General features: G+C 34.4%; 1 protein-coding gene across 3 annotated transcripts in view; it reads left to right on the forward strand.

Moving 5' to 3' along the window:
• EPC2 (enhancer of polycomb 2) overlaps positions 1-23502 on the forward strand; it is a 179342-nt gene that overhangs the window by 122953 nt on the left and 32887 nt on the right. For 2 of the 3 annotated variants that reach the window (XM_020984745.2, XM_078146839.1), the window contains 4 exons: positions 12080-12286; positions 16922-17070; positions 18379-18511; positions 22440-22631. In XM_020984745.2, coding sequence (XP_020840404.1) covers positions 12080-12286; positions 16922-17070; positions 18379-18511; positions 22440-22631 — 681 coding nt within the window. The remainder of the gene's footprint in view (positions 1-12079; positions 12287-16921; positions 17071-18378; positions 18512-22439; positions 22632-23502) is intronic. The other variant, XM_020984746.2, reaches the window with a different exon arrangement.

Consider the following 23502-nt stretch of genomic DNA (forward strand, 5'->3'; position numbering starts at 1 on the left):
TTGATATGCCATTGAATGGATGGTTATCTATAAAACCAGTTCATTACTGTATTTCTCTTGGACAGATACTGAAGTTTGAAAATGAACTGAGCCTAAAATGCATTAAATAGAGCAAGAGAGTGGGCTGCATTGCATTTGGGAAATTATGCAATTCATTTAGTGATCCTAAGTCTTTCCCTGAAACAAATGTCCTTTAACATAAAGTTTTCTTTCAGTAATGGTATATGGCTGTGAATCATGAGATTCTACAGTCTGTAAGAAATAAAGTTGCAAATAACCCAAAGGACAATGGAAAAATGTATTGGAGGGGGTTGTTTATAGGATTCAGCATTCTCCCAGTAAATAATTGTTCCCCACACATAGTGTTAAAAAAATTCCACTAGATAAATGTATAACTGGACAAGGTTGATCATGTGGCAAGAGCTATGCATAAGAAATGGTACCTCTGTAATGTCAAGAGATTTTAGAGGAAGGACCCATTCCACATTGATTCCCCCGTGAAGGAATTCTGGGAGGTTATTGAAAATAGTCACACAGGGTAAGGCACATAAGGGTTATAATCAGAATCAAGTACGTGGCATAGAAAGGAGCTTTATAGAATGATCTAAAATAGCTTCTAAAATAGAATTTTAAGTAACCTGTCAGGAACTTCAGAAGTGATCTATCTAGTCTTTCAATGGTACTGTCACCTTTTAGGAGTAGGGACCAGATCTGTGATTTCTTTGCTATATATCCTCATAGGTAAAAAAAAAAAACCAAACCTAATTCTGCCCCTGTAGTTCAACGTCTTCTCTGCAATTAATAGCCTTAGAGAGTTTCCTGAAACACTGAGAAATTAAATGACTTCCCCAAGGTCACACAGTCAGATTGTGTCAGAGGTAGAACTTTAATCCAGGCCTGGTTTCCAGGGCAGCTATCTTGACTATGCCACAGTATCTTTGGATTGTATATTCTGTTCTTGAATGATGATGCGTTTGCTAGACTGAGCAATCAATTGATAAACTTCAAAGATAGTTTTTTTTTTTGATGTGAGAGCAGTTCAATTCTGAATCACCAAATTTGCTTATCAGTAGTATACTGAAATCCTGCTGTCCAGCATAGCAACTTTGTTAGTTTTTGTTTCTGTGACACATTCAACACATTCTGCTACTATTTCAGGTCACTGCCTGATGAGGTGATCAATACAAGTAGACTCTCTTACATTTACTTGGAAACTGAGAAAGAGGCAGTTACCATTACCAATTTGTATACTGTCCTCTTCCCCATGGCATCCTAACACTTAAAAGGTCCCAGTTATCAAAGTAGTCTGAGTAAGGATTTCTGGGAAGTGTTCTCTAATGATAGATAATCATAGCAGCTATGCCCATTCAATTTCTGGAAAAAAAATTGAGGGCCTCATAACAAGATAACCAGTGAAGCTTTGGGCTTTTAAACTGTGGCCATATGAATCATTACCAGAAGAATGAGGCCAGAGCCATGCCAATTACCTGTACATAGTTGTCTTTTAGGAAGTAGTTCCTTGTTTACTTGCAGACAACACATAGACTTTCAGACCTTGGACAGCACAGCTCTGTTTTAGGACTTTCAAAACTATTGACAGTGTTGATGTGCTGCCAGATAAATGTAGTGATTTTAGAGCAGTGCTTTTGTATTTCATCGTATCAGGTACTGTTGTGGAATGAATTTTTTGCTATCACAACCACAGCCAGAGGCAGATAAAGCCTGGTGGTAAGGTTGCCTTTAGAAAACCTTTATATCCTTTAATGAGATACTAGCTTTGTTTTTTTCCTGAAACAGCTAAACATAGAAAGTTACTTTTATTTATTATGTGCAGCATAACCATGATGATTTCATGAAATACTCTACCACACATTTCATTTCTCGGCACTACCATATTTAAGACTGTATATTACCACACCTTTCACGGGTAATAGATGTAAAACTGGACGTGATTGTTCATATCATTGCAGAAAAAAAGTTTTATCTTGCTACTATAAAACAAAGTACTGAGCACCGTAGTATGGTGTATCTATAGCCTAGGATAGATCTTTACTTTGTGTTCTCATTCTCTGAGAATCAGTCTTTCATTCTCAAAGATAGTCATTGGAAGAGATTTCCCACATTGACAGGGAGAGCAACCTAAATAGTGACTGTGCCTCACAGTTAGGTATTAACACCTTTCAGTGCTTTGGGCAGGCTCTGGAAACATGAAAAAGCTTTTTGCAGATTAATCACAGAGTTTAAGAGTTAGATGGAATCTCTCAGTGGCTATCTAGTTTAATTTATACCTGAAAAAGAATTCCTCCTACAAAATACCAGACAGATAATCATTCAGCCTTCAGTTTAATTTACCACATCCAGGGTAACCCATTCCACTTTTGAAAAGCTCTGTTAGCAAGTTTTTGTTTACATGAAGCCTAAATTCGTCTTTGTGAAACTGTCATTGCTCCTTTGAGGATAATATTGTTTCTATACTGTCATGTCTTAGTCTTTGCAGTCTTCTAGGAGGAGTCTGGGTTGATTAAAATTAGGCCTGTTCCTCTCAAAGGAATTAGAACCACAATCGAGAATGAGAGGCAGAATTTTCTTTTTTCCTAAGATAAATCTAGACTAGAGTGACTCACCCAGACTCACCCAGTGACCTTGCTGTTGATATTAACTGCCATTATCTTATTTCTTTACATTCTGTATCAACCATCATATGTGCCACATCCTTCTTGAGGCTTCTGCTGGTTCCTGTCAGCTAGTGTCCTCCTCCACATGTGACCTTGTGTCTATTTTTGTGTGTGTGTGTGTGTTTAATATATACCTGTTTTTGTACTTGTCAACTTCCCTATTAGAATATAAGTTCCTTGAGGACAAAAACCATTTTGCTTTTGTCTTCATATCCTCATTACAGTACCTAGCACATAGTAATACTTAGATTTGATATATACAAATACAGGAAAAGTATGGTCGGGGCAGGAAAATATGCATAAATATAAACCTGAGGATCATATCCGCATTTATGCATAGTGAGAAATAATTTAGGAATGATGGAAGAGATAAGTTTTATTTAACCATAAGTATTATGACTAGAAATATAGGCATAGTATTAAATTTAGAGTCAGTTCTATAGACATTTTCCATTCATATTCAGTACTTTTATTAGATTCGGTTTGGGGACTCAAAACTTGAGAGACTTGGAAAATCTGGAAATCAGTTCAGAAAAGTGGCCCATGGTGCCTCAACACTGCAAAGAAGTGAGAGAATATGGTTTCTTATATCTCTTCTTTGGGTCCAAGATAGACCTTATAATTTTGCAGCATTCGTTTGTTTTGTTTTGTTTTTTCTAATTACAATGCTGAAGTAAAGCAAATTGTTTTTCTAGTTCTACTTTACTTTGCACGAGTTCACATGTCTTTCTATGCTTTTTGAGATTCTTCTTTTCATCATTTTTAATAGCAGAGTAATAGACCATTGGGGTAGCAAGATGGTACAGTGGATAGAGTACTGGGCCTAGAGATAGGAAGATCTGCTGGTTTCATATCCAGCCTCAGAAAATTTTAGCTGTGTGACCCTGGGCAAGTCATTTGACCCCTATTTGCTTCAGTTTCTCATTTGTAACATGGGAACACAGTGGAGAAGGGAATGGCAAACTACTCTAGTGTCTTTACCTAAAAACAAACAAACAAACAAAAAACCCCAAATCGTCACATAAAGTTGGACATGATGGAATGACTGAACAACAAGAGATAATCTGAATTAGTTTAGTCATTCTCCAGTTCATAGCAGTCTGCCTTGTTCCTGGTTCTTTGTTGTCGTAAAAAGTGCTGCTACAAGTTTTTTATTGAATATGAGGCCTTTTTATTATTGACCTCTTTTGAGTAAAAGAAGTGTAGTCTCTTGGTCACAGGGCATGTACAGATATCTTTGTCATTTGCTTAGCATAATTCCAAATTGCTTCCCAGAATGATTGTACTAATCCACAATTCTACCTGTAATGCCTTAGTGTACCTGTCCTTCCCCAACCCATCTAGTATTTTCACTTTTTGTCAGCATTGTCAATTTGCTGGATGTGAGGTGAAACTTCTGGGTTTGGTTTTTGTTTTTATTTCTCTTATTATTAGTGATTTGGAACATTCTTTCATATAGTTTTAGTTTGCAGTTCCTCTTTTGAGAACTATTTGTTCATATCTTTTGGCCACATATTAATTGAGGAATGGCCTACACATATGTCTTGTAGTGGTACCCCTTTACTTGCAAAATTGTGTCTTTTTAAGTAAAATTCCAAATTGTTTTCCAGAATGGTTGAACAAGTTAAAGGCTCTACATTAGTGTTTGTGTTGTATCACAGCCCGTCTTCCATAGTATTAGGTGGAACCTAAGTTATTTTAATTTGCATTTCTTTTGTTATTTGTGATTTGGAGTATTTTTAAATGTTAATAGCTTGCATTTTAATCAATCAGTAAACATTTATTAAACTTTTACTATGTACCATGAATTATGCTGATGCTTCGTGCTAAGAGATTTGTTGGTTGTTTGTTGTTCATCCTTCATTTTTGAAGAGGACCAGTGACATCACAGGGTGATGTCTTGACTTGTACATGAATTGCGTTTAAGTGAGGAAGAGTTTTATACAAAACAGAGAAAAAGAAAAAGCAACCTGCTGCCCTCAGGAAGCTAATATTTTAATGAGAGAGACAAGATGTAAATAAAAGATAAATGCAGAATACATAGGAGATAACTGTAGGGAAAGGCTCCATGGGGAAGCTGTTTCTTGTAAAATACAGAGTTTGTACCAAGTGTGCTAGTTCATAGTTTTGATCTTTTGTGATTCATTTCCATAAGATGAAGCATAAACCTTGAAAAAGAGAGGTAAAAATTGCTGGTGAGCTTCCTGAAAGAGGGAATTTTATCTTTGAGGAGCAAATGCTTTGGTACCTCACTTTCACTTACCACATAGATTTTATCTTGAGCACAGTAAACTAAAATATTATGGAGTATTGTGTATCATTGACAAAACATTGAATCTTATTTAATCCTGCATATCCATTAACCATTAGGACTAGCACCTCTGGCATGAGGGCTTGCTGAGCCCTCTTCAGGGCTGCTTATCTGCCTTTGTTATCCACTTCTCACCCAGCTCTCACCTGTGGCTCCAAGAAGCTGTAGCATGTGCAGTGGCCACACTCTGGTAAAATCATATCAGCAGAAGGGCTAAACCAGGTTGAGAGTAACCAACAGGCCTCAGACCTATTGGTGAGTTAGGAAAATGTCTACCCCAAGCATGTGAAGACATCCCCCAGTAGAATGGGTAGATGAGAACAGTTTGTTCCGATGGCCATAAAGGTGACTGAAGCAGGCACAGTGGAGCACAAAGAGCTTAGTCAGACATCAGAGATGCCAAGGTCATCTGCTGCATCCTGGCAATTACCAGTTGTCTTGACTTTTGTCTGAACCACTGGACTTCAGTGACTCTGGGAGAGAGAGTAAAGCTGATGATTTTGTGCAATTCTGCCTCATTTAAATCCATTTCATGAGCCAGTCAAGACATCACCCTGTGGTCAGCAGCCCTATGGAACAACAACAACAAACATTTTAAAAGTGCCTACTATGTGCCAGGCAATATGCTACATGCTGAAGATACATATAATAACAAAGAGTTAAATCTCTGCTTGCAAGAAGCTTACATTCTGAAGAGAAAGATAATAAATACATGGAAAGTAGTTATACAAGGTGGTTGCTGTTGTTTGTCCTTCATTCTCAAGAGGACCATGGCATCAGGAACCTGGGAAAATTATACAAGGTAGTTTGAAAGGGAAGGCACTAGCAGTTGGAGAGATCATCAAGGGTTTCATACAGAAGATGTTGTTTGAACTACTTTAAAAGATAGAAGGAAAGGAGGATTGCATTTCGGTAATGGGGATGGAAGAGATGGAGAATTGTGTGTGAGGACCAGAGAGAAGGCCAGTTTGGCTAGAGTGCAGAGCATGGAAGAAGGAATAAGTATCCAATGAGGCTAGAAAGATAGGATGGCTCTAGGTTATACAAAAGGTTTAAAAGAATAGAGAAGTTTGATATTTTATTCTAGAGGTAATCAAAAACCACTGGAGTTGATTGAGTCTAACATAATTGCATCTTTACTTAAGGAAAATTAATTCAGCAGTAGTAGGATGGAGTGGAGTGGTGAGAAGCTTGAGGCAGAGAGACCTGTTAGGAAGCTTTTGGAATAATCTAAGAGAGAAGTGACATACAGAATATTTTTTAATGAACAAAATCATATGGTCATAGGTCTAGAGATAGAAGGGATCCTACCTAATCAGTTCCCTCATTTTACAAATAAAGAAATTGAGGAACAGGGAATCTAAGGGACCTGTAGGTGATGAGAATGACTAGACTTGAGTCCATGTAGTCTGATTTTAGAGCAGAGGTTCTTGCCCTAGTGTCCATGAACTTTTTTTTTAAGTTTGCTAACTATATTTCAGTATAATTGGTTTCCTTTGAATTTTTTATGCTTTTAGAAGCATTATTTTGAGAAAGGGTCCATAAGCTTTACCAGACTGCTAAAGGGTTTTCATGATACAAAAAAAGGTTAAGAACCCTTGCTCAACAGATATGTTTATCCCAAACTTGTGTTAAGCTATTCACCTTCCTACTCAAACGTAAGATTTTCATAATTTTGATCCATCTGTGGTTTCCCTTTCCATCAAAGGTAGATAAATCCCAGGCATCCATTACTATCTTATCCTGAGGAGTTCCGTATTCAGAAATCTTCCATATATCAAATACACTGGAGGCCTTCCTTTGGTTCTTTAAATATCCTGGTCATAGCTATAGCATTTGGACTACTGGCTATTTCTTATTCTACTACATAATATTACCTAACTGACTCACCTCCTTTTCAATTCATGCTAGCTCTTGAGAGCGCCTGGGAGGAAAGTTTGGAGGGGGTGGGGGTTTATGTGGAAAGATAAGTTCCATTTTGGACATGTGTTGAAGATATCCACTGGACATCCAGTTCAAGATGTTAGAATTGGAGATGTTAGATCCGCAATTAGGAGGGACGTTAGTAGTGGATGAGAATCGTTAGCATAGAGATGATAATCTTTCATGGGAGCTGATAAGTTTACCAGATGAAATAGTATAAAGTGAGAAGAGAGGAGAGCTTAGGACAGAACCCTGTGGGATACCCATGGTTAGTGGGGTGTGTGTGACCTGGATCCAGCAAAGAAGATTAAGAAAGAGCAGATCATATAAATAGGATTAGAACCAGCAGGGAGTGGTGTCCCGAAAACCGAGAGAGAAGAGATTATCAAGAAGAAGGTGATCAACAGTGTCAAAGGCAGGAAGAATGAGCATTAAGGAGAGGTCATTGGATTTGGCAGTTAGGAGAGTTTTAATACCTTTGGAGAGAGCAATTTTAAATGATGATGTCAGAAACCAGATTGTAGGGAGTTAAGAAGAGAGTAAGTGGAGCCACCTGTTGTATATGGCCTTCTCAGGGAGTTTAGGTACAAAGGGCAAAGAGATGTAGGATGATAGCACGGATAAAAGGATCAAATGAGGATTTTTTGTTTGTTTTTTTAGGATGGGGAAGACATGGGCATATTTATAGGCAGTAGGGAAGGAGCCAGTAGACAGCAAGATATTGAAAACAAGTGAGAGCAAAGAATATAGAACTTTAACAAAGTCTATTCCTTTTATTTGGCAATCTAATAGAATTTTCAGTTACTCTTTTGGTTATTTGTAGTTTTATTGGGCAGCTAGGTGGCACAGTGGATAGAGCACCAGGCCTAGAGTCAGGAAGACCTAAGTTCAAATTCAGCCTCAGACACTTAGTCTAGCTAGTTGACCCTGGGCAAATCACTTAATCCTATTTGTCTCTAATTTCTTCACCTCTAAAATGAGCTGGAGAAGGAAATGGCAAACTACTCTAGTATCTTTGCTAAGAAAACCCCAAATGAAGTCAAAAAGAGTTGCACACCACTGAAAAAAGACTGAACAACAATAACCTGTTCTTATAATTTTCTGGAGGCATCTAGGTGGCACAGTGGATAGAGTTCCACGCCTGGAGTCAGGAAGATCATTTTCCTGAGTTCAAATCTGGGCATAGACACTTATTATCTGTTTTACCCTGGGAAGTCACTTAACTGCTCTTTACCTCAGTTTCCTCATCTGTAAAATGAGCTGGAGAAGGAAATAGCAAACCATTCCATTATCTTAGCTAAGAAAACTCCAAATGGGATCACGAAGAGTTGGACACAACTGAACAACAAAAATTTTATCAGAAAATTACAGATAATACCTAAGGAAAAAAGAGGCGAATACAAACTCACTTTCTAATGGCTCCATGATAAAACAGTAATGTTTTCTCAGATTAGTCCAGATTCATCAGAAGAGAATGAATAAGTGAATGAAAAAAGGCATTATTAAGTGCTTATCATGTACAAAGCATTGTACTTAGTCTTGGGGATACAAATAGAAAAGCAAGACAATACTTGCTCTTAAAGAGTTCCCACGTTAATTGAAAGTATGTGTAGGAGGTTTTTGCTTCAGTCATATGGAAAGAAAGGCCTCAGCATCCTCAGGGTGCATAGCAAATGTTAATTTATCTTTAGTGTCATTTTGGTCGACAAAACCATATCTTTTGCTGGCATGGAACCATTTGACAATTCTGAGGACTTTGGTTGTTAGAATTTTATTTTCTAGATCGTTAGTATTTATGACTTCTGGGGAGGTTGTAGCCAGGTTATCGCTCTACATGCATTGTTCCCTTCCATGATGGCCTACCAAAAAGTAGTCCTGTGAGTGTTGGTAGTTCTATTGTTCCCACAGTTCTTGGGCTTACCTACCCATTGTTTGAAGTTGATCAATGGATTGTGTTGGTGGTTGTGGGGATGTTTAATTACTTTTTCACAAGGGTTACCCTCTTTAAAGATGGCTTGAGGATTCAGGTCTAAAGCTGGGTCAGTGAGGTGGGGAGGGCCTTGATATTCCCAGGGCTATTGGTCACAGGATCTTGGGCTTTCTTTGTTTGGGTCTAAGGAGAAGAAAGTAAGATATTGAAATTTCAAAAGAATCATGTTGGATAATGAAAGAATGAAATAATGATTTCATTTGTATTTTGACGTGTTCTAAGTTCATAATCTCATTCCAAGTAGAAGTGGAGGCCAAATTGTAGGGGGTGTTTGTTAGTTTGTTTCAGATGTACACAGCTTGCTACTAAAGAAGAGTGCTAGATATCTACCCACATCATACAGTTTTTGTTATAGCACAGGTTCCTGATAGTTACATGAGGTCAGTATAGTTTTCTTTCTTTTCGTCCATTCTGATCTTCTCTGTATTCCACTAAGGAAATTGTTTTACTGAAGAAAATTATGAAAAAATTTGACCAAGTATGTCAGGAGTTGTTTATGATTTTGGGAACAAGGCTATTTCTAGTTACATATAAGCTCTACTAGCTTTGTTTGGAATTAAAAACAAAGCACAATCCTGCTACCATTTCACCTCTTTCATGAAATTGGCACCAGCAATTTACATTTATAGTTAACACCTTTCCAGTCTTCTTATACCTTGTACTTCAATCACCACATATTGTTTGATGCAGAGACACTGGCATTCTTTCTGTTCCTCGCACAACAAACTTCATTTCTTGACTCCAAACATTCTATCTCAGTGTCCCTAAAGTTGGCAATGCTTTCCTTTCTCATTTCTCCTTCCTTGTTTCCCTGCCTTCCTTTAACTGCCTGCTAAAATTCAACCTTCTGCAGGAAGCCTTTTCCAGTCTCTCTTAATTGTAGTCCCTTTCCTGTGTTAATTATTTCCTATTTATGCTGTGTATATCTTTTTGTATGTAGTTGTTCGCATATTGTCTCCCACATTGGATTGTGAGCTTCTCAAGGGCAAAGACTGTCATTTGCCTTTTTTTGTATCTCCCATCACTTGGCACAGTTTCTGGTAAAATATTTATTAATGTTTGTTGACTGAATGACACTTATGTAACCTGCAATTTGCTTGTAACTTAAGTTTTGTTATTATTATTACTATATTAAATACCTAACATGTCTACAAATTGTTTGAAAATATTCTAAAATATATAGCTAGAAATATAAAATTAAAGTCTTAAAATTAAATGGGTCTCTTAGTTAATTCTCCATATTTATTTGCTTATTAATATGTACCTTCTAATAGTCCTCAATGGTCTCAGCTTTCAGAGCAGGATTTTGAAGTGCTTATTCATCATATTTTGAATATTCACAAATTTGCCTTTTAAGTTATTGTTAATATTTTGCATATTGAGTTTCTGTATAAAGCAGTATCATTAAAATATAATAGATTTTGAAGTTAGGTGGTTGGTATATACCTTCTGTATTTAAAATTGGTATAATACGAGCCTCTTTATTTGTTTCTATAGCCATTTCTCAACAGTGTGTGTATGTGTGTGTGTGCGTGCGCGCAGGCACGTGAAATCAGACAACTAGATTTATATTTTACAAAATAGTATACAATTTATTTCTAAAGGAAAAAGATGCCTCCATTTCTTATAGATAGCTAGAGGAGTACAAAACGTAATAACAGGTATATGAAACCTTCCCTCAATTTGGTCTTTAAATATTCCCCAGAGAAATATAGAACTACCAGTTGGAATGTATCATTGCCATGAGTCATGAATTTTCCAGGAAAACTGACTTTCATTCGTATACTTGCTGGAAAGTACTTTTTTGGAGTGTGAGGGGAGCCCATTTAGTCAGACATAAAACATTAGTGCCCATCAAAACGGTAAGAAATATGCTTATTTTTATAGTTGATGTTAAAACCTTCATTAAAAAATACTCAAAACTGATGACCAGAGAAAAGAGTTTTGTGAGTCTTTGCACATATATTATTCTTTCTAGGTAAGAAATCTTATTTTTTAAGTTCTCAAAATTGTCAGAACTCTGATAGTGTTTGTATTAATATCCTGTGGGGTTACCCTTTCTATTCCCTTTTCTGCTTCTTCCTCTTTGAGTTCAAGTTAAATATTTGCAGCTAATACAACTACTTCTTTTCCTTGCGCTAGGAAATGTGTGAGTTAGAGAAAAGGCCAGATTAGAGGTGATGAAGTTAAAAGCAGAAAGGATGAAAATTTACATAAATTTGCTAGATTTTTCTAAGTGATATCAAGGCAGTGTGGTTTCATATTTTGTTTATATATACTGTGAGACTAATATTTACTTAATAAATTTAATACTTAATATTTACTTAAAATAAATATTGCTAAGTGTGAATGATAAAGATATTACACTCAATTTATACCATTGTTATCCTCTATTAATATGCATAACTATGGTTAATGCATTTAGTAAGCAAACATGAAAAATGAATGATTTAACGTCTGTTTATTCTTTTTTTTAATTTGATACCAAGGTATTAATACCTGTACAGCTAATGCATTGTAGTGTAAGAGTAGTGGTTCATACTTTATTTTTCAGCTATTCTACAAGTTGTCAGTAAATACTTTTTAAAGGAATATATATATTCATTTTAGCCTGTGATCTATTGGCATCTCTCCCCATGAAGTCTATGTCTAATTTCCTCAAGAAAGCAGAAAAATCAGAAAGCCCCACCAGAGTACTAGTACTTGATAAGCAGATGCTATGCAAAAAAATTGTCAGAGCCACTTGGCAATTCCATGCTTGTGATGGTAGAATCCACTGTACTTTGATAAAGCAATTAATAAAATAGGAAACTTCAAAACCTAATATTACAAATAATCATATAATATGTACTCAGATTTTTCCTTATTTCATCAGTTTCAAAACAAACAAGTTTAGCACTTTTATTGCCATGTTAGTTTGTCTTGTTTAGGGATAGAATAATAGATTCAAAACAATTTTTCTTTTTTACCTTTGACAGAGTCTCTTAAGTGGTGTGAAAAGAGCTATCATAATATTAAAACTAATATTTACATTCTTGAGTTTTAATGTGTCATTTTAATTGGTGGTGGTAGTAGTTTAATTATTCAGTTTAAATGAAAATATAAATGTTTAATCTTATTAGCATTTTTCTTTTTCCTTTTCAAATATTGTCACTGATGGCATTTTATATTTTCATTTAGCTTGTAACACTCCAAGAGGCAAAACTTCTGCTGAATGAGGATGATTACCTTATTAAGGCTGTATATGACTACTGGGTGAGAAAACGCAAAAACTGCAGGGGGCCATCCCTCATTCCTCAGATAAAACAAGAAAAAAGAGATGGCTCCACCAACAATGACCCCTATGTTGCTTTTCGGAGAAGGACAGAGAAAATGCAGACTCGAAAGGTAATTTGTAATTTGAATTTAAGTGCGTTTAGCATAATGGTGTTTAGGACAAATTTGGTTTTTCTGTTGCTAATAACTTAAATGGTTTTGAATGATTTGAACATAATTTAGAGATTGATAGAATTTAATACTCTTAAAGAAAAACTGTTTGACAACTTTATTTGAAATTCTGTTTTTCAGTAGTTCTTGAGTAACGGTGTCTCATTTTCAGCTTGTACTTTACATTGAACAATTGTGGAGGTCTTGTGTGAACTTTACTCCCTGTTACTCCCTGTCTAGACTACACAAATAAATATAAATTCTCCATCTCAGTTGGTTACAGGTGAAGAATATTTTCAGTTTCAAAAAGAGGAACGGGTTTAGAGCTATGAATTGATTTGGAAAGACTTTTTTCACCTTTCTTTTGGTTTGGAGGGTTAGGCGGAATGATTGACTTCAAAGATTTAGTAAAAAATGCCACGAGCCACAATTTTCATATTCTTATTAGCATTAATTACATAAACCCATCCTCTACCATGATCCATAGTTGGAAAAATTATAAATGAAATGTCAGAGTTAAAGACAGTTCAGTGATACTGATATAGTGCTGAGCTGTCAGAAAGATCTGAGTTCAGATCCAGCTTCAGATACTCACTAGCTATGTAAGCCTGCGTAAGCCGCTTAACCTCTGTCTGATTCAGTTTCCTTAACCTTAAAATGAGGATAATAACACCTTCCTCCCAGGGGTATTGTGAGGATTAAGTATGTGAGGAGATAATATTTATAAAGTACTTGGCACATAGTAAGTGCTATATAAATGTTAATATATAATATATAATATAATTTATTTAACCCACCTCATATCTCTTTCCTCTGTGAGCCATTCCCAGACAGAGACAACTCATAGTAATTACCCCTTCATATTAATGTTAGCATACGTTTGTTACTGAGTGTAAACTGCCCTGTTATTTTTTTTTTCTTAAATATCCTGTCTCATCAACTAAATTGTCAGCTCTTCCAGGACAAGATCCATCTTTTATTCCTATTTTAATTCATGTTATCTAATAAAGTACAGTGCCATGAACATACTGTAAGCACTGCATGTTTGTTTTGATGATGATAATAGTGTTTCTTTTCTTTTCTTTTTTTTTTTGAATGGTTATTAATACCTGTTTGAGTAATTCCTGAAAGTTAGTTCTAGGTTTTGCTTAGAAACACAGAGGTCTAAAGGGAGAAAGGAAAAGTCTTTTGGGGTTTAAAAAAAAGAAAAAAAGCTGATATATTTGTTTGGAATTTTTGAAATTTTGTGTTCAAAAATTTGATTTAAATGTTATTTTAAGAATTTGCTTGATATGCTTTGTTAAGTTGTTTTTTCAGAAGATACAGCAAGTATTGTATTTTATTTATTAACAGCTGGGATGCTAAGCCTTTACATATAGATTGATAGATTTTTCTTGAAACTCTTTATGCTTGTATAGAAAAGCACAATCATTGTACCAAACAAGCAGGGAAATACACATATTTGCCATGCCTAAAAATATATGTTTCATTCTTCATCTTGGGTTCATTAATCTTCCATCCTAGTTCTTTTCCTACCAGTCTGATCACTCTTTCTCAGTTTTCATTTGCTGGATCTTTGTTCAGGTCATACCAGTTAAAAGCGAGTATTCTTCTTTTCTCACTTTATGCTATTTCACTTATTGATTTTATTAGCTTCCATAGATTCAGTTATCATCTCTATGCTGATGATTCACAAACCTATCTATATAACCCTAACCTCTGTCCTAACCTCTAGACTTCTATCTCCAAAAGCCTATTAGGCACCTCAGATTGGTTTGTCCTGTAGACATCTTAAACTCAACGTGTCCAAAACTGAACTCATCTTTTCCCGTCAAACCCTTCCTCTTCCAGACTTCCCTGTTATTGTTGAGGGCACTACCCAGTCACCCAGGTTCCTAACCTACATGTAATCCTTGACTCTTTAATCTCTCTCACTCTCTATTTCCAGTCTGTTGCCTGTGCCTGTCAGTTTTACCATCATAACATCTCTCATATGTGTCCCTTCTCTCTGATGCTGCCACCACCCTGGTATAAGGCCCTCATCACCTCACATGGGCTATTGCAACAGTCTGCTGGTTGGTCTCCCTGCAACAAGTTTCTCCTTACTCCTATCCATTCTCTACTCAGTTATCAGATTAATCTTTCTAAAGCACAGTTCTTATCATTTCATTTTTCCTCCCACCCACTACCCGTTTAGTAAACTTTCAGGGGCTTCTTGCTACCTTCAGGATAAAATAAAAAACCCTCTGTTTGGCGTTCAAAGCCTACTACCTGGCCCTCTCCTACCTTTCCAGTCTTAGTGAATTTTATTTCCCTCAACATCCTCTTCAATCCAGGGACATTTGTCCCTTCCTGTTTCTCTAAGACACTTCCTTTCCAGATCTCAGGCATTTTCATTGTCTTCCATACTTGGAATACTCAACCTTCATCTCTACTTCCTTGCTTCCTTGGCTTCCTTCAAGTCTCAGATAAAATCCCACCTTTATAAGAATCTTTTCTGTTCCTCCTCAATTTTAATGCCTTCCTTCTCAGAGCACCCCAATTTATTCTATTATATATCTTGTTTGTACTTACTTGTTTTAATGTTATTTCCTCCATTATCCTGTGAGGCCATTGAAAGCAGGGAATGTCATTTGCTTTTCTTTGTAAACCTAATACTTAGGTCAGACACATAGTATGGTGCTTGATAAGTGCTTCTTGCGTGACTGATATCTGGCTGGAAATGGGTTACAGTGCTTCATGATTGATCCTGTGGAGTCATAACTAGTCATTGCATTGATCAGAGTTCTTAATTTTCAAAGTTATTTTTCATTACAGTGTTGTTACTGTATAAATTGTTTTCCTGGATTGCTCACTGCATCAGTTCATAGAAGTCTTCCCAGGTTTATCTTCAACCATCTCTTTTTTTTATGTATAATACTATTCTGTTACATTCATATATCATACTTTCTCCAACCATTACCTAATTGACAGGCACTTCCTTTTTTTTCTTGGTCTTTGATATAACAAAAAGAGCAACTATGTTTTCATATATATGGGTTTTTGTCCATAAAGAATCTATGTTTGGGGGGTATAGACCTAGTATTGGTCTCAATAAGTCTTAAGGCTATGCATAGTTTAATGAGTTTTGAAACATGATTCCAAATTGCTTTCTAAAACGCCTGGGCCAATTCACAATTCCACCAACAATCCAGTACTATGTTTATTTTTTCATATCCTCTTGAACAAATTTTCTTGTTTTCTTATCTTTGCTGATCTGATAAATGTGCAGTGGAACCTCAGAGTACTAATATAGAGTTTTATACAAAGTAGATAAATGGATGAGCAAAATTTTTAAATTTAGAATGATTATTTTTTCATTTGCAAATAGTGCTAATAGCTGCATTACTTTAATTATAGAGTGCCCCTGAATAAAGAGCATATTTCTAAAACAAAACTTCTTTGAAAGGAAAATAATATATAGATGTATAACAAAAAAATTATGCTGTTACTATATTAAAAATAATTATTGTGAATATTTTTATTTTAAACCTTTCAATTCATAGAAAGATACTTTATTATCACTTTCTTCATCAGCTTAGGCATTACTATTTTCTTTCCATTATCCCTTTAGTATGTCATCTTTAGACTTATTCTATTTGAAACGCTTCATGGGTAAGACTAGGGAAGTTTAAAAGACATTCACAATATTGGAAAAATTACCAAAGTGTGCTATAGTTTTACTCCTAACTCTTGGGGTTTTGTCTAAAGTGACAAGTTTTTTTTGGTTTTTTTTGTTGTTATTGTTTTGTTTTTTGGGGGGGTTTTTTGGCAGTTGGGGTTAAGGGACTTGCCCAGGGTCGCACAGCTAGTTAAGTGTCAAGTGTTTGGTCTGAGGCCGGATTTGAACTCAGGTCCTCCTGACTTCAGGGCCGGTGCTCTATCCACTGCGCCACCTAGCTACCCCGACAAGTTTTTTTTCCAAGGGTATTAAAAGTGTGATTATATGTTGAATTTAGATTTTTTTTTTTTTGGTTGTTGAAGCCAAATTTAGGAACAGTGAATGGCCTATATTTGGGCCAATGTGGGTGCCAATGCCTATTTGACTTCTACCTGTAACTATTTTTAGCAGTAATTTTGAGTTCCTACAACTACTTGAAAGTGTATTGTTTCTTATAAAAGAATCTGAAATTCAAAATTTTTACTATCACCATATCATTGTCAGTCATTCACCTATTTGCTTTAGTTCAGATTCATAGCACATTAAGATATTAATAATTAAACATTTAATTTTTTGCTTCCCTTTGTTAGTATCATTTGGGTAAAGCGTATTCACTATTTACATTTTTATTTACCTTTCTTTTGTCCCAAATTACAGTGAAAAGAAATGTTCCATTTCTGGTAATTTTTAGATGTTTGGACTTTACATACTTTATTAAAATTAAGTGACATTTTTTGATTTATTGACTTTATTCACAGAAGTCTTTCAGTCAGTCTTCAATAGTAGTAATTATAGTAGTAATAGTTTGGACTCATTGTGGTTATTGTCTCTGTGTTAAGATTGAAAAATAGCATTTTGTTGTCAATTATAATCTTAAAATTGTCATTTTTCAATAGAATCGAAAAAATGATGAAGCCTCATATGAAAAGATGTTGAAATTAAGACGAGAATTTAGCAGAGCCATAACTATTTTGGAAATGATTAAGAGAAGAGAAAAAACAAAACGGGAATTATTGCACTTAACATTAGAAGTTGTTGAAAAAAGGTAACTCTAATACTATTTTATACCACTGATAGTTAGATGAGCATTTGTGTCATGAGTTTTTAAAAGTCACTGCTTCAGTCCATCAAGAGTTTGTGATTTCATTGGCATATGTATATCCTCTATAGATATAGATCTAAACCATTCTATTAGACTGTGTTTTTAAGTTATGGCTACTATTCTAGTTGTAAGCCTTTTTAAATTTAACTATGCCTTTCAGGCTTGGTGTAAGTCATATCAGATCTTGTCAAAGCCTTCAAGAATGCATGGTTCACTCCATGCCATAATAATAAGAAATTGGAATAGCACTTTTATCACTTTAGTATTTTCTAGCATTTCAACATATTTTTTGCCCTTATGAGTACCATTGAAACTCCTCTATCACTTAATATATCATCCTTAAGAATTATGGTAGCTGTGAAATTAATCACTGTGAGAATGAGCTTTTTTCTAAAATTAGCTAAGCTATCGGGTCCATAGAATATTTGATATTCAGTCAATCAGAGGACCTTTACTCAAATCCCTGATTTGAGCTTTTCCAAAATTAACTAAGCTGCTCTTTAGAAAACTAACATATATAGCTCATTACACCCATACTCTTATACTTCTTATCTTAGTAAAACCTGTCAAAGTTTGTGTTCCACTGGCATAGATTTCATGAACCAAGGTCCCCTCTGTGCTGTGGTGTAGCATTAGAGTAACACTTTAGTAAGTATAAATATTATTAAAAATGATAAAATATTGTATAATGTTAAAAAGGTTCAAATTTGTGGGTCTTTGTTTTTATGCAGCTTAAAATAAACTAAACTTGAAATGTACTTTTTTTAGTGATACTGATCAATATTTTTATAATATGGTCAGTACATGTAAACTAAAAGCTTAACCAGAATTTAAGAAAAATTAAGTCTTACATTAGTTTCATTTTATATTGGATTAAGCAGAAAAGGCTGTTATTTCAGCTTTACTGGATGAAAGGGTTTCTAAGATAGATTAATTTTCTTTTCTGCTTTAGTGTTCTTCTTAATTGATACTTAATAAATGATGATCTTAGTACCTCAGGGGGAACATTCTGAATACTGCTTTCCCATGTAAAGTGTAGAAAGTTTAGAAGTTGGCTGTATATATATTAACATGCCATGACAAATATTTTTTTTTCACTAAACCTTCAATATAAAGTCATTTTCTTTTTCTTTAAAAAAGGGATACAAAGAAAACTTCCTTGATACATTTGGTTGGTTCTGGCCTACTGAGGTTCTGTTGTAATTGTGTTTGTATATAATACACAGCATTGCTTGTTATTATATTTTAAAGATATCATTTGGGAGACTATGGTGGTGAAATCCTTAATGAAGTGAAAATTAATAGACCAGAAAAAGAAATATATGCCACTCCAGCTACTCTTCATAATGGAAATCATCACAAAGTCCAAGAATGTAAAACTAAGGTAAATAACTTTTGAAGAGAATTACATCTGATTAATTTGACCAGAGTCAAGTAAGTGTTAATTGCAGTACTTAAGTCTGTAAGTATAAATTGAAAAATAAATTGAGTTTTTGAATGTATCCTTTTAAGTAATTATAATGTGTTTATAATCACTATCTTTTGTAGTGTCCTTTGTTAATTGTGGCAAATTTTAAAAGATGAACATCAAAATTTAAATTTTTTCTCAGGTAGACTATTTCTTATTATTATCATCACGATTTATGTACTACTTAGGCTGTATGACTTTAGGCAAGTCACTTAACCTCTCTGTACCTCAGTTTTCTCATTGATAAAACAAAGGGATTGGATTAATTGGATTTTAAAGTTCCTTTTCCCACACTAAGCTTCTGTGGTTATATTTGTTCATTGCTTACTTAGGTGTGTGTCACCATTCAAAACACATTAAGATGGGGTTATGGATTCATTTCATTCCATGTTATTTATATTCACTTAGCTCAGTGCCTGGTGCATATTAGGTACTTGATAGATGTTTATTGATTGTTTGAATGACTTTCTTACTTTAGGGAGCTTTTATTAAAAAAAACCCCACAATATTTACTCAAATACATAAAGTACTTCAGCGAGTTACACAGAAAAACTTTACCATATAAATAATATTAGGGTTTCAGGAATTGAATTACTGACCCATTATGTGACCTGAAGAATGGTTGAAGTTAAGATTAGCCCCATTCTTTGGTTCTACCAAAACCCTAGGAATTACAGTTGAAAATAATGTTTTACATATTTAAAATGTTAGTTATCTATTTTAGAAATGCTGTATAGTAAACCCTCATTTGTTGTGGGTGTGTTTCTGAAATGTATGACAAAACAGTAAAGCCAGTTCAAGATAAAGAGCATTTATTAAGCACCTTCTATGTGCCAGGCACTATGGTAAACACAGATTAAAAAAGAAAGGCAAAAGACAGTCCTTGCCATCACATTCTAAGTATAGGGGAAACAATATGCAAACAACTGTCTACAAATCAGCTATGTACAAGATAAATTGGAAATAATCAACAGAAGGAAGGTACTATGATTAAAGATGATAAGAAAAGGTTTATTAGAGAAAAGATTTTAGCTGGGACTTGAAGGAAGCCAGGGAAATCAGGAGGTGGAGGTGAGATAAGGAGAATCATGGCAGGGAACATCCAGTGGATGAAAAAGCCCAGTTGGACAGGGAATGTCTTGAGTAAGAAAAAGCAAGGATTCCAGTGTCAATGGATGGCAGAGCATGTGGAAAGGACAAGGTGTAAGGAGACTGGAAAGGTAGGAGGAGGCCAGGTTATAAAGGTCTTTGAAAGCCAAAGAACAACTACAGCCTCAAGAAGGAATACCCTTCCCTTAGGCAAGGACAAAAAAGAATTTTGCAATGAAGAATACAAAGATCAAGGTGTATGCGGAGGTGGGGGAAAGGTGCTTCTTGTTTTAGTTAACAAATAAAAATGTGTATGATCATAGAACTCTAGTGTTGATAGAGATGCCTGAATCTTAAATCCCTTCCCATCCCTGTTCAATGATTATTCAGCTGCACTTAATAAGAAATCAGTTCGCAAGTCATAAATTGATGGAGGTCTTGACTTTATTGGACCTGAATTTTAGATACTGCCTACTTAAAAAAAAAGGGCAGCTATAAATTTAGATTAAATAGTATCTTAGTACTAGGAGGGTTCTTATAGTTAATTCTAATTCAGTACTCTCATCTAACAGATGACTAAACTGAGGCTTAGAAAATTAAGTGACTTGTCCTAAGCCAGAATTAAAACCCATGTCATTTAACTACTATTCACCATGCCACACTATTTCTCTTTGTATTATGCGTCCATGCGAGCCAAGAGTACTATATTGTTGGTACTACTCTTCATGTTATATTTCTATTATAGGGAATAAAAGCCCTGTTCTTACCTTAGAATATTTTTCTTCAGATTGAAGATTAGAGCAAAATATTTTATGCTAGTAGTTCTGTAACTTTTATTTTTATCAAGGAAGAATGTAAAGGTAAGATGTTGATCTCATACACACACACACACACACACACACACACACACACACACACACACACACACACACGGTTTTTCATCTTTAGTTTCCTACCTGTCTTTTAGAGATACTTTCTTCTTCTAACTCAATTTTCACGTGTACTCAAGACTTGTATAAACTTCAGGAAGATGCTTTAACCCTTTTTAAAAGTAGAGTATGTCACCAAGAGTTCTGTTACAGAAAGTAAATTACAGGAAAAATTTAAATTTTTGGTAATAATTGATATAATTTTGGAGTTTTAAAAATTGTCATTTAAAAGTCTGTTAATCATTAAATTTCTTCTTTTGCTTTTTCTGTCAGTGAAGGAAGACTAGCAGTCTAATTTATTTCACTACTAATAGTAAAATATTTTACTGGTTATCATGGCATCATAAACTAACAGATCTCAAGTAGAGCTCATGTAGTGTATTTCCTTGTCTCCAAGCAGAATGACTTCTACATTATCTATAAGTAGAGAACATTTTGCCAGTGCAACAGATTTGTTTTTTGGACTTGCATTAGTTCATGTAGTGCAATAAATCGGCATGCTTTATAGTCCAACTAATCTGGCTTAATAGTTATCCTAGGATAATGAGAGCGGTCACTTTGCTGGAAGTATGATCTCATTAATATATGGGTATTTATTCCCTCCATTGAGGCACCACTTCTAACAGGCCTGGAACATAGTAGTTACTTCATAAATATTTGTTGCTTATTGATTGATAGCATCTCATACAGTGCTTGTACATCATTTATAATAGTTGTTCACATCTTTCTGTAAATCTGAAAGGGGCACTTAAAAGTTTCATTTCTTGGCTCAAAAACTATCAGCAGTGCTAATTTTTTTTTGTGTTGATTGTTAAAATTTTCATGTTCTTTCTGTAAGAATATAAACCTGAATCAGTGTAGAGTTAGAGTATGTTGAATCTTGCAAGTATGTATGTATGTGTTCCTTCATTTGTAATCAACATTTTTATTGTTTAGGTTGATATAGCTGGTGGTAATGATTTCCCACTCTTTCTTATACACCACATATGTGGTTATGCCTACCACATCAAATTTAATTACTTGAAAGTATATTAACTTCTTTGTCACATTTCAGGCATATATATATATATATATATATGTGTGTGTGTGTATATGTGTGTGTATATATATATATGTGGTTTCTTAGAAATTGTTTTTATCTTATTCTGTTGTTGCTTCTCATTCCCATTATATCTTACTAAATTGATTTTCGTGATATGAAATATCTTTAGTTCTAAAGCAGTTATAATGTCTGTTACCTTTCCATGTGTATAACTTCGCCATCAGCTTAAGATTTGTAGATTTGTATTTGAAAATGATTAAGAATATAAATATATTTTAAAATAATGAAAGTTTATTTTCATTGAAATTAATCAACCTTATTTTAAAAAAATTGTTCCCAAATAAATCGAGTTACTAAACAGGCATACAAATGATTCATAAATTGAATTGAACTAATTGCTCATTTATAATATGAACTAAAATTTATCATTATTATTGCCTATCAATCATAATGAAAGAAAAAAAAGAAAGATAATACAAATATCTTTGTAGTGTTTGGAGTGTAAACATTTGAATAATCCCCAAAGTCACATTATTAATTTTAGTTTATTATCATCAACAAAACATAAATTCAAGTCCCATGATTGATTTTTATTGTAGATAATGGGAAATTAAATACATTGAAGTAGATGACAGTAGAATGACTCCTGGCATGTCCATATTCAAAACAATAAATAAAATAACTTCTAAATAAAACTTTTGGTTTTCATAGAGCAGCTTAGGTTCTTTGAATTATAAAATATTTTCATTTTCCCTTTCATCTTGGGCAAAATTATAACAAACAGCACCCTCATCATTCGTCTTTAAAAGAAGAGGCACCTGATGTTGTTCGTCAAAAGAAGAAGTACCCAAAGAAGCCAAAAGCAGAGACTTTGATAACTCCTCAGCAGCCCACTACTGAGACATTACCTGTGATCAATAAGAGTGATATTAAACAATATGACTTCCACAGCTCAGATGAGGATGAATTCCCACAGGTACTTAATTTACACTTTATTTTAAAAGATCTAGTCACTGATGTCAACATTATTGTAATTTCTAGTTGGCACAAGTAGAAAACCTCTGGCTCAGCCAAAAATTGTTATTCAAATTCTTGGATAAAAGAAGCATTTATAGAACTTATAGAAGGTATTTCCTTTGTTTTTGGTATAACTTTCAGCCATAAGGTACAATTGTAAAAATAATTCGCTAAAAGTTTTAATGGTTTTATTCAAAAAGTGTACTTTAAAAATTAATATATTATAGAAGATGTGTCTACTAAATTAGTTTAAAATTCCTTTTCCTTGCATTAATTTCACTGCTCACGTTTTTGGGCTCCATTTATGCTTCATTTCACCTTTTTCCACCTTCAAATAGTCTGACTTTTTTTTTTAATATATGCACATTAACAATGGTGAAGCATAAATTATTTACAGTTTTTGAGTAGTTAATTTTTATTCATATCAGCTGATGAAATAATATTTTAAAAGATTTTAATGCTTGAGAATTTTGTTATATTTAACTCACCATATTTACCTTTTCCAGTTGATGTAAGACAGAAGAGGCAGCAATTATTGGGATATCTTGTTAAGTCACCTGTTAGACTTAGAAATGAAAAGGAAAGAGATTCTTAACAGAATGAAGGAAAGTCTTTACTCAACAATCCAGAACTAGAGAATACTAAATTTAACACACGGATCACTATTTCTCTGCTTCCTCCTTCCCTGCTAATAAACTGGCAAGGAAGATTATTTTACTACAGGTTTTTGTCTAGTAGGGCCCCATGTGGTGAATACACTGAATATCCATGTGCTAGGGCCATGACTACTTAATTACCTGATAAATGAAGAATTTTAGAATTTTGGTAGA

This window comes from Phascolarctos cinereus, unplaced genomic scaffold (genome assembly GCF_003287225.1).
Source record: "Phascolarctos cinereus isolate Bilbo 61053 unplaced genomic scaffold, phaCin_HiC Scaffold_726;HRSCAF=1367, whole genome shotgun sequence".
Classification (NCBI taxonomy): Eukaryota; Metazoa; Chordata; class Mammalia; order Diprotodontia; family Phascolarctidae; genus Phascolarctos; species Phascolarctos cinereus.